Source organism: Cibotium barometz, chromosome 26 (genome assembly GCF_041138505.1).
Source record: "Cibotium barometz isolate CiBa-2024 chromosome 26, ASM4113850v1, whole genome shotgun sequence".
In the NCBI taxonomy this organism is placed as follows: Eukaryota; Viridiplantae; Streptophyta; class Polypodiopsida; order Cyatheales; family Cibotiaceae; genus Cibotium; species Cibotium barometz.
This window is the reverse complement of record NC_141071.1, coordinates 8,760,671-8,773,018: the sequence shown is the minus strand read 5'-3', so window position 1 is coordinate 8,773,018 and position 12,348 is coordinate 8,760,671. Positions and strand designations below refer to the sequence as shown.

At 42.7% G+C, this 12,348-nt stretch overlaps 1 protein-coding gene across 2 annotated transcripts in view; it reads right to left on the bottom strand.

Moving 5' to 3' along the window:
- Positions 1-4,753: 4,753 nt before the first annotated feature.
- Positions 4,754-12,348, bottom strand: part of LOC147623638 (uncharacterized) — a 66,081-nt gene continuing 58,486 nt past the window's right edge. For both annotated transcript variants that reach the window (XM_086820216.1, XM_086820217.1), the window contains one exon: positions 4,754-5,096. In XM_086820216.1, coding sequence (XP_086676342.1) covers positions 4,955-5,096 — 142 coding nt within the window. In that variant the 3' untranslated portion in view covers positions 4,754-4,954. The remainder of the gene's footprint in view (positions 5,097-12,348) is intronic.

The window sequence follows — 12,348 nt, the reverse complement described above, 5'->3', positions numbered from 1 at the left end:
CTCTTATTGGTGGCGAATAGCAAGTACTTCTTCAAAGCTAAATTGGTAGTAGGGACTCAAGGCTTGGGCTATGAATTGTGCTAATTAGTATGCTAACCAAATATTCCTAAATACTACTCTAATAGCAACTCCATAATCTAGGAGAGGATTGTGAGAGAGGAGAGAGGACACTAGCTTAATTGCATAAATGGAAGAATATTTTTTACAAATATGTGAGGTTAGCTTTTATGTTTCAAAAGACTTTTCTCACTAGTCCATTGCTAGGAAAAAGTGACCCGAGGTGCTAGTGTGACTAGTTACAATAACAAGCATTTAGCCTTATAAGCATTATGTCATTATAATATATGAAGACACTCTTTTTATATAGAAGTGCAAACACTATTTAATAAAGTGTGTTAATCCAAATAACACTAGTCTTATTTTAAAAAATCATCTTTTGTGGCTTTTGAGATTTTTGTTACAAAAAAGATATCAAGTGCCAAAAAAGTATAGTCTTCCATGGGTATAATTTAGGCATTTTTGTTGAAAATCCTAATTTCAAAAATAAACATTGGAAATACCTTCAACCATTTTTAAAAGCACACTCCAAATACAAAAAATTCTATATATATTTAGGCCATTGGCAACCAAGTACCTTCTCATTAAAGATACGGCTATCACAATATTTTAATGCTATTTTAAATCTAAACGTATGCTAACCAATCATTTTTCAAGCAGTTTCATGGACTTTTTACGTTGATTCTATTCCATTAAATATGTATAGATCAGCCTTGGGCTAGCTCAATTAGAAGGCCGGTGTTAACAAAGAGCTTGTATTTTGTCATATTTAGCCTTCGTATAATAATCAATAAACCCTTTGTTGGCCACATATAATAATCCCTTTTGCAACTAATCACCCAATTAAGAGAGAGAATTTGTTATAGCCGCCCCTTTCCAGCCCACAACTCTTCATTGGAGTGTTCTTTCCACTTGACTAGATATTTTGTTTTTGTTTCTTTACGGCTAATTGATACTTTAGTTAAAAATGATCAATAAATTGGCTCGCTTATCTATTGCATATTAACCATGGACAACCAAGGCACACTGAGAGGAGAGAAGAAAGAAATCGTAGATTTCTAAAAAATAAGAGGAAAAAACCCCATCGATTTGACCTTTTGTATTCCCGCTTCCATTCTTGATTTGACCCTTTGTATTCTAACAATGCATCGATTTGACCTTTTGTATTCCCGCTTCCATTCTTGATTTGACCCTTTGTATTCTAACAATGCGTGGGTTGAGTACTAGTGTCTAATAGTTTGTTTAATCTAGCTTCCCAAGCTACAACTTAGTCATAGCTCCTACGTGTTCAATCTCATTTTTTGAACTCTTGTGGGTTGCTATTTAAAAAGAACTTCAAGGCTAAATCGGTAGGGACTCAAGGCTTGGACTATGAATCGTGTTAATTTGTATGCTAACCAGATCCTTCTAAATACTACTCTAAGAGCAACTCCATAATCAAGGAGAGGGTTGCGAGAGAGAAGAGAGAACATTAGCTCAATTGCATAAACGGGAGGATTTTTTACAAATACGTGAGGTTGGCTTTTATGCTTCAAAAGTCTTTTCTTACTAGGCCACCTAGTTACAATAACAAGCATTTAGCCTTATAAGCTGGTTTCTGGTGTTATGACCTTGATGTACATGACTTAAGAGAGCACTTACAATATAGAAAAGATGTCATTATAATCTTTTTACATAGAAGTGCAAACATTGTTAATAAAGTGTTCATATTAATCCAAAGTTGGTAACACCAATCTCGTAGGAAAAAAAACACTTTTTGTGGCTTTTGGAGAGTTTTGTTACAAAAAAGATATCAAGTGCCAAAAAAGTAGTCTTCCATGGGTACAATTTAGGCATTTTTCTAATTTCAAAAATATACATTGAAAATACTTTCAATATTTTTAAAAGCACACTGCAAATACAAAAATTCTTATGTATGTATTTAGGCCATTTGCAACCAAGTATCTTTTACCCACTAAAGATAACACTTGTTGATAAACATCTCCTTAAAAGATAAGGCTATCACAATATTTTAATGTTATTTTAAAAATATGAATTTACTAGGTACATGATTTTTTTTGAAATAAAATTGCAATAGATAAATGTATACCAACCGGTCATATTTCAAGTCGTTTCATGGAATTTTTAAGTTGAATTGTTTTTCTATTTCTTCAAAATTGTATAGATCAGCCTTGAGCCAGCTGAATAAGGTGGCTGGTGTTAACAAAGAGGTTGTATGTGGTCCAACAAGTCTTCGTAAAAGTTAGTATGAATCCCTCTCTCTCTCTCTGTCTCTCTCTCTCTCTCACACACACATCCTCTCTCTCTCTCTCTCTCTCTCTCTCTCTCTCACACACACACACACACACACACACAAGGGGGAGAGTGAGTGAGAGAGAGAGGATGTGTGTGTGAGAGAGAGAGAGAGAGAGAGAGAGAGGATGTGTGTGTGTGTGTGTGTGTGTGTGAGTGAGTGAGTGAGAGAGAGAATCTGTTATAGCCCATCCTTTCCACCCAATCACCCAATAGAGGGAGAGAATCTGTTATAGCCCAGCCTTTGGGGGGGGGCTTATGCAGTTGCTCGCGTCCAATGCCCACCAATCCAAATGAGTAAGCGGCAACATCCATGTCAGAGATACGCAAAATTGATAGTTGAACAATGTCGCAACAAATAATCCAAGACCAAATTCATGTGTATACCAGAACATGTTCACATATGAGACCAAAGGTGTCAAAGTCCATGTATATGACATGCATCCCTTGTCAGAAGATTTTGTCTTCTAAATGAGTATGTGATGCATGATTAGCCCAATCATAAGAGATGGATCAAGACCCAAAAAAAATGTAGATTTAGCAGGGTACCAAACACTTCGAGCATTCTAATCTTGTACTACCAATAGCTATAGGTTGCAATTCATCAAGCACTTACAACAGGTTTAGCTCTAGGGGGTAGTTGCCCCTGATGAGCCACTTCACCAACTTTTCTCACCACCTTGTTGGGTTGGTGTTTCCTTTAAGTGAGGAATTCCTTGACTTGGGTATTCTAACACATCACCACCTTCTTTGAACTCCACATGCCTCCTCGACATACCAACAGTCTATTCAATCTTGGATTGCGCTTTTAACATACTGTCATTGCATTGTTGCAATAGTGCCTGAATCTTTTCCAATTCTTCCTTGGCATGCGGATTTACCTTGTCCTCATGGAAGACCAAGTTATATGTACCTTGTATCCATTCATAGCTTTCAATAGAGACATGCTGATAATCCAGTGTTTGTTATTGTTGTAGCAAAACTCTACCAAGTGTAACCACTTGTCCCAAGCTGTTTGTGTATCAAAACAAGAATGCAAAGTTCATAGTACAAATGATAGTACTTGGGAGATTGTAGAGTAGTAGCTCCTTGACTCTTGGACTAGTTATTGCTCCATTGGATAAGTGCAGAGTCTATTTAAAGGAGGAAGAATGTAATGCCCCTATGGGTCACATGGCCAACATACTATTTGAGGCTAAGCTTATACCTAGGGGTAGCCCTAGATAGGGGTACCACATGTACTGACACATGGGAATTGAAGAAATGGTAGCATTACTGTATCCATGCTGTGAAGGTTTCACGCATCTATGTTGTTAATGCTGCTCATTAACATTGCTTATGTTGACCTTCAATCAACCCGTATGTCCACCTTCAATGATGTGGTACCTACTGGCTGAGGGGGGCAGCATTAGTTATTGGTTTAAGTCCTACATCGGCACAATCAATCCTTGCCTTCCGGAAACAATTATTTCACATATGGGTAGACACAACCAATTAGACCTTTTATTTTGCTCCATGGGTCTTGCACGCATAATGCTGCTCCTTGCTTAAAGTCGACCTTCAATCAACCCACTACCAGATGCATCTCAGCTTGATGATGTTGCTCTGCTCAGTCCTCTCAATTGCTTAGCCTCAGCAACTACGTAGTGTAGCTACTTTGTGACCCTGCCACTGCTCAACCCATCCACTCTTGCTTCCAAAGGCGTTCTGCTTGACTGCTAAAGGTGATGTTTACTAGGTACTATTACCTATGATGATATTCCTCTTCCATCTGCCATCATGAGCTCAAGTTTCATTCTTAATTTGGGCATGGCTTGTTTGGAATCATTAAGGGCCTAACCCTACCCAGATAGAAGGCAAAGTAAGTAATTAAGCATATAACCCAAATGACTTATTATGCAGGGATATTTAGCGTGCATGTGCACGTGCATGAGTGAATGAAGGGGGAAGGGAGGACCAAAATAGAAAGGCAATGTACACTACACTTGATCAAGCATCCCAACTATAGGTACTTGAAGGAAAGTGAAGTGAATGCTTAGTCCTACCTGCACAGGTCAAAAATATAGTGAGCCCCATTCTCGCTCTCATTTCCATTTTAAATCATTATCGCCAATTCAATTTGCAGATTACTTAACTCCCCCTTCCATAATGCGACGAGGTGTTAACCACTAATCAATCTTTCATATCATTAGCATCATCCATACATGCCAACTTATAATTTGTGAACCACCCACTTGTGCTGTAGTAGAAAATTAGTACAATTAATTTATTAAAAAATTTGGGGATAAAAGGAATGAAACTCTCTATTTATGCTCAAAAGGTTTTAAAATGCAGCTAATGTTAAACCAATACAAAGCATACATGACTTCAAAGCTTATCAATATAGATCAAAGACAACAAAAGATTCGTAATGCAAGACAAATGGTTATAATGGCAAGCTTCTACACTCTGTCCATTTTGCTGGACTCTTTCAAGAAAGAAAGATATCCATTACAATGATTTTTTGAAGTCCTTCGGAAAAGAGAAAAATTGAGAGGTAACTCCGAAGTCAATGTTCATCTTAGATGTGTATTACCAGGTTTCCTCCAAAACTCATGAAGGGCTCTCAATTGGCAAACAGAGACCAATCACAGATTTTGAATGTCGCAAGCACAAGTCGGAAGATCTCGCTTGCGGGCATAACTCCAGCAACTTCAGCAGACACTGTCGCTCCAGGGCCCACGACATTTGCACTTTCACTTTGCTCACTGATCAAAATGAACAATATCACACACACAAATGAAGCAAGAAGAGAGATTACTTCACATTAGCAACACTCAGAAAGGGGCTATGCAACGACACATGAACAGAACCCATGTTCACAATATGATTTTAGTTATCCCTAAAACATGAGAGTGGAGCAAAAAAAGATGTCTGTGTGGTAGACTTGTGCCTAATGTTTAAGTGAATAACGGAGAAGATATAGCACAGCGGAATAAAGAGACACACGCACAGCACACAACCGCCTAAACTACTATATATTTATGTACAAGAAAATGAGATTACAACAGTACTCTCCATGTACAAAATGATACTGAAAATGTAGATCTTGTAGACATCTATGCCATGGGCAGTGATGGGTGAACACTCTAGGACTAGCTGGGGCACTTTTTCCCTCTTTAGGAGGTTTTTTCCCCCGTGGATGTGAACACCCTCTTAACACTTATCATTTGGGGTGTACTTATCCTTTGGACCTTGTACGACTCTTTCTACTCGGTAATTATCATCAATATGTGCCTCTCACTCTCGCTCTGTTTAAGCTCTATTGTGAGTGTTGCTGCTTGTCAAATCCCCATAGGATCTCCTAATAGAACGCTCCTGGTACAAGACTCGAAACCTACAAACAAACCAAACAAACGTGAAGGGGGTGCAGACCTGAGATTGTCCCCACCGAGCCACGAGCTGAGCTAACTAGATGGACGTACCGACCAATCTCTACCTAGTGACGTCCCATACTACCATGAAGCTACCCTCGCGGGCCTCGAGAGTGCTGCCGGCCTCGGCTGCATAAGAGCAGGTGCACGTCTGCACTAGATCCAAGCTCCTGACCATAGAGCTCTCACAAAGACACGCGAGACTCTATATACTAATGACTAACCTTGGCCACCCTTTTATAGGCTCTTGGCCGGTCATCGGGCGCCCATCCGTCCATACTTGGGTGCCCGCCCGTTAGTCTATCCCTAACTCAGCTCGCCAATCAACTTGCCCATCTCCAAGCTTCCCCAAACCTCGAAGCTAGTCTTGTGTGCGTGTAGCACACGGTAGATACACACTGTGCACATGACATACTCCCCTTCCTCTAAGAGCTCACTCCTGAGATCACTAAAAAGCCAGGGTAATTCCTCTGAAGGGTAGTCAATGTCTCCCATGCAGCGTCCTCCTCAACACGATCCTTCCACTTGATCTTGTATTCCGTGATAAGAGTATTACGCAATCGTCTTTCACGAAATCCAAGAATATTTTCAAGTTTGTGTGGAACAAATGTCATGTCCTCGACATCTATGATTTCTTGAGGAGTAACTAACTGGTCTGTTCCACCTAGTACTTCCTTAAGTCTACTGACATAAAATATAGGATGAACTTTCACACGAGAAGACAAATCCAATTCATATGCGACTGAACCAATCCGTCGTAAAATACGAAACGGTCCACAATATCTAGGGGATAATTTCAGAGATCGACCTGTCCGTAAAATCTCAGAATCTTTCTGTCATGTGCACTGTGTATCTACTGTGTGCTACACGCACACAAGACTAGCTTCGAGGTTTGGGAAAGCTTGGAGCTAGGTAGGCTGATTGGCGAGCTGAGTTAGGGATAGACTAATGGACGGGCACCCAAGTATGGACGGGCGGGCACCCAAGTGTGGACGCCCGATGACCGGCCAAGAGCCTATAAAAGAGTGGCCAAGGTTAGTCATTAGTTCATAAGAGTCTCGCGTGTCTTTGTGAGAGCTCTATGGTCAGGAGCCTGGATCTAGTGCACACATGCACGTGCTTTATGAAGCCGAGGCCGGCAACGGTCTCGAGACCCGCAAGGGTAGCTTCGTGGCGGTATGGGACATCACGAGGTAGAGATTGGTCGGTACGTCTATCTAGTTAGCTCAGCTCGTGGCTCGATGGGGACAGCCAAGACTTGTGGGCTTGCCCACGGCTGTCAAGGTTGGGAGGTGAGTTAGGCATGCACCCCCTTCACATTTGTTTGGTTTGTTTGTAGGTTTTGCGTCTTGTACCAGGAGCATTCTATGAGGTGATCCTAGACTCGGAACCTGCAAACAAACCAAACAAACGTGAAGGGGGTGCAAGCCTGACTCACCTCCCAACCTTGACAGCCGTGGGCAAGCCCACAAGTCTTGGTTGTCCCCACCGAGCCACGAGCTGAGCTAACTAGATGGACGTACCGACCAATCTCTACCTCGTGACGTCCCATACCGCCACGAAGCTACCCTTGCGGGTCTCGAGACTGCTGCCGGTCTTGGCTACATAGAGCAGGTGCACGTCTGCACTAGATCCAGGCTCCTAACCATAGAGCTCTCACAAAGACACGCGAGACTCTATATCCTAATGACTAACCTTGGCCACCCTTTTATAGGCTCTTGGCCGGTCATCCAGTGTCCACACTTGGGCGCTTGTCTGTCCATACTTGGATGCCCGCCCGTTAGTCTATCCCTAACTCAGCTCGCCAATCAGCCTGCCTGGCTCCAAGCTTCCCAAAACCTCGAAGCTAGTCTTGTGTGCGTGTAGCAGACGGTAGATACACACTGTGCACATGACACTGCTGCTGTTTTAACAGCCTGTGTTTTTCCCTCTGGACAACAAGCAGGTGGGCACGGGCACGGCACGGGCACGGGATGGACAGTGTGAACAGGCATCAGTTGGATATGAAAAGGAAACTCATATGTGTGGCCAGCCCAAGTGTGAAAGGGGACAAAAGGGATTTTAAAGTTTTTAAGGTTTTAAAACCTTAGATGACTTAAATATTAGTATTTTTATGGGCATTCGTTTTTGCTATGTTGCTTTTGGCATTTTTGAGAAAAGTGAATCGCCTCTTTATAAAGCGAAGGGTGGCGGAGCTGAAGGAGGGCAGATCGCTGGGTGGTCATCGTCAAAGTCATCATGTGGTCGTGGTGTGGTACATGCGGGTAGGCAGGCTACGTAGGGCTGCGTATGGCTGAGGGCGCCAGGTGGACTACAGCCAGCAAAGGGGGCGTTGCTGCGCGTATGGGCTACAGCCAGGCAGGCGACCAGGTGGCTGCACATATGGACTGCAGCCAGTCGGACAACCATGCAGGCAACCAAGTGATTGCGCTTATGGATTGCAGCCAGCAAAGGGGGCCAGGCGGCTGCGCATGGGCTACAGCTAGCAACAGGCGACCAGGTGGCTGTGCGTAGGGGCGACTGCCACCAACAGGCGACCAAGTGGCTGCGTGTATGGGCTTCAGCCAGCAACGGGCGCCAGGCGGGTGCTAGGTGAGCTGGATGTGTGGAAGCAGCCAGCAGAGACATATCCAGGCGACTGTTGGGCTGAACAGCACATTTGACTCTATCTCTCTCTTGGAAGGAGGCGAGCTGAAGGAGGCGCCAAGGGGCTAACATCCAAGGGGTTTCTCTCTCTCTCTCTCTCTCTCTCTCTCTCTCTCTCTCTCTCTCTCTCTTCGCGAGCAAGTGGGGTTGCAAGAACTTCACAGCCGAGAGACCTTTTTCTCTCTCTCTCTCTCTCTCATCATGGATTGCAGGCCTTGTTTACGAGATTGGGATACTGAGGATCAAGTTAAGATGCACAGGATGATGTTCTTGGAAGAGATGTGTTGTTGCTCTTCGACGTGGACTTATGTGTATTCAGGGATTGCTTGACACGTCCTCTATCTTTCTCTCTCTAGGTTTTGGCAACCATGATTTGATGGTATATCTATCATGGAAACAGGACATTGGTTTTCGAGAAGAAACAAGAATTTGGTATCGAAGAAACAGGCCTATGGTTTATGGGATACAGGTCTTTGGTTCATCGGATACAGGTCTTTGGTTTCATGTGGAAAGCATGTCTTTGGATTCATGTGGACACGTTCTAGTTTTCTCGAGATTACATGAAAGCTGTGACTATACGAAGGACATGTGGTTTGGTACAGCCCTACTACTGTTTGGGAAAGGGTTTGTGGGATCCATGGTAGAGATGGAGAAGACCTTTTCAAGCAGGGAGGTGTCGTACAGGTGTACCTTCTCTATGGAATGCTTTGCTATAGTAGCGAGAGTTCTTATTTGGAAGTCCTGGGTGAAAGCTTCGAGGGATCCTATTGGTAGAGGATTCTACGAGTTGTACTTTGTACTCAAATTTTGATCAAGTAAAGAAATACCGCAAGGGGCGCCGCTGCGTTTTGGGGCCAATCGGTGTCCTTGTACTATTTGCAAGAGCACTCTAGCTCCCCCTGTTTGTTTCTTTTTTTCAGGTCCCCATGGGTGATGAAGTGTTTTGTGTGCGAGTGTTTGTTTCACCGCCCGTCAGATTTCTGAAGGCCCGTTTCAGTTACTAACCCTAACTTGCACTTCCAACATTTGGTATTAGAGCTCCAGATTGATTCTGCCCCGAATTTTTCCCCCGTCCATACATTCTCTGCCACCGTACACGCATGATGCATGTACCTAATCACGGAATCCCGGCAATGGAACCTTGAAACCGGCCTTCAGAAACTTGACAGGCGGTGAACACACTTAATCACACCTTAATCACTTTACGAACTGGAATAATAAATTCGGAAGAAGAAGGAAATAAATAAGTGGAGCTAGAGTGCTTCTGCACAAAAGACCAATTGGCCCCAAAGCGTGGCGCCCTCGCAAGTATTTATTTATAACTCAAGGTCGGCGTAGCCCTTGTACAATTCCTGAGAAGATGCCTCCTTGATCCACGGGGAGGAGATCTCCTTCTAGCTTTCACCCAAATTGTGTTGTGGGATCCAAGAGCCTTGGCCCCTTATTTATACAAGTTTGGTGGAAAAAGTTATGCTTTTTCCCCTTAGGAAAAATCTAATACAAGAGCTTTTTCCCAAAAACTATTACAAAAGCTTTTCCCAAGAAACTATCGAATAGTTCTTTTTCTCTCTCTCTTTTTTTTTAATAAAAGAAAAACACGGCGTTTAGCGCATGCGTGTTTTTTTTTCGAAAAGGAATCCCACGCTTTTCTTTTTCGCGTTTGGGCTGCCCGGCGTTTCTCCATCGCTTTTTCCCTGTAGTTTTGCTGCCCGGCGCCCACACTTTGCTGCTGCACGGCTTCGCTTCTCTCTTGCTGTATGCGCCCGTAGGGCTGTTTGCTACAGGCTGCCTATGATATGCCTACAGCTAGTCGCCACTCACACTGTGCTGACAGTACCTGCAGTCCAGCCTTCGCTTCACTCTCTCTCTCTCTCATCACTTGCATATCAGCGCCTGTACCTGCCATGTCAGCGCCTGCACACGTGCAGTCCAGCCTGTGCAACCAACCGTACCTGCACACGTGTCATCTGCCACGTCACCTGTGCCATGTGGCAGTGCCACATCAGCTGCCTTCCATCAGTGCCACGTGTCGGCTGCCTGTACCCAGTTGAAGTTGCAGAGCTAACCCACAGGATGCCTCAGCTGATGTTCCTGCAACAAGATAAGAGAAAGACCAAAAACATGCACATGTACATACATATGGGCATGCACAAACATGTACTCACACACACACTAAACATATATCTGTATCCTCACACATGTGTACAAACTTACAAATGCATATACAGATCAAAACATGATTAGTGAATGTTAAACATGCTTAAAACATGATTACAATGCTTAAGAAAAAGAGGTAAAATACTCAGTCCTGTAACAAAAACTGTACACATTCTTTTAGACCCTGGGAGCACTCACAACTTCATGAATGCCATGCTTGTGCAGAAGCTGGGAGCGGATGATTTGATTGATAGGTCGTAGAGAGCTTCCTATTTTTTGAAGATTGACCTTCATACTGGTTATCACTAGATACGGATAGCTGAGAAAGACGTGTTTAAGACGGGATTCCGCACGCGGTATGGCCCTTATGAGTTTCTCATGTTACCTTTTGGACTCATGAATGCTCTTGCTACTTTCCAACAGATGATGAATGATTTCTTTGAAGACTATTTAGGGAAATTCATGGTGGTATTTCTAGATGATATCTTGATATACACTTGTACTCTAGAGGACATCTCCAGATCATCTGGAGGATTTTGAGGCGGGAGAAGTTGTATGCCAAGTATACGAAGTGTGAGTTCTCAAAAGAGAGCTCATATATCTAGGACATCCAATTTCTCGAGATGCGATGAGCATAGATCTTGAGCGGACACAAAATACTTTGGATTGGCATGTTCCTCAGATTGTGAGGCAACTTCGAGCATTTTTGGGATTCATTGTCTTTCTTAAGAAGTCGGTGTGTAACTACTCCCTAATTTCTCGGGATTCATATTGTAAATTCTCTATTATCCATGGACATGGGTGTTGGGCACTACATGTAGCCATGGAATGTTTATGGTTAAGCTTCCCATGTATGTGTATGCTAGTTGTATCTACGAGATCATGGCTTTATAGAAATCATGTTAAGCATTTGATGGATCTTGGAGAACCAAATGCAATATATAATGCCATGGATATTTAATGGATCTTGGAGAGCCAAATACCATAGCCCTTGTAAATATCAAGTACATATAAATAGATGGGGTTTCTTCCAAAAGATGTGTTTAAATGCATACATTTGTGTGCATGGCTTATTTTTATTTGCGTGTATTGTTTTGTTTACCTAGACAATACTTGTATTTTATTGCATGAGAAACTCATGGATCTGAGGACGTCTAGATTGCACCCATGGGTTAGTATGTTGCATAACCTGTCTTCAATTAACTTGAATTGATGGATTTGTACAGGAATAATTGACATTTTGAAGACAGCCCACTCTTATGCAGGTTTTCTCTCTCTATGCATGCATGCATGACAGTCTAGCTAAGTATTGTTGATAAACTTCTTCTCCATCATGAGAAACTTCCATGCATGCGACATGCATAGTCAGAAACCCTCATGCATGTGACATGCATAGTCATGCATAGTTAGAAACCCCCATACATGCGACATGCATAGTTAGAAACCCCCATATATACGACATGCATGGCCAAAAATCCTCATGCATATGGCCAGAAACCCCCATGCATGCAACATGCAAGCTTTTTCAGCTACATGCATGCATCATGCAATGCTTTATCTTTCAGCTACATGCATGCATCATGCAACATACATGCTTTTTCAGCTACATGCATGCATCATGCAATGCTTTATCTTTTCATGCATCTAAAAGTGTGCCATGCAAGCTTACTTTTCTTAAAAGTAAAGCATGCAAGCTCACTTTTCTCTAAAAGAGTCATGCAAGCTAGTTAACTCAAAAGAAAAAAGATAAAAAGTAAACATTTCCTCCTCTTTTAGCTACGTG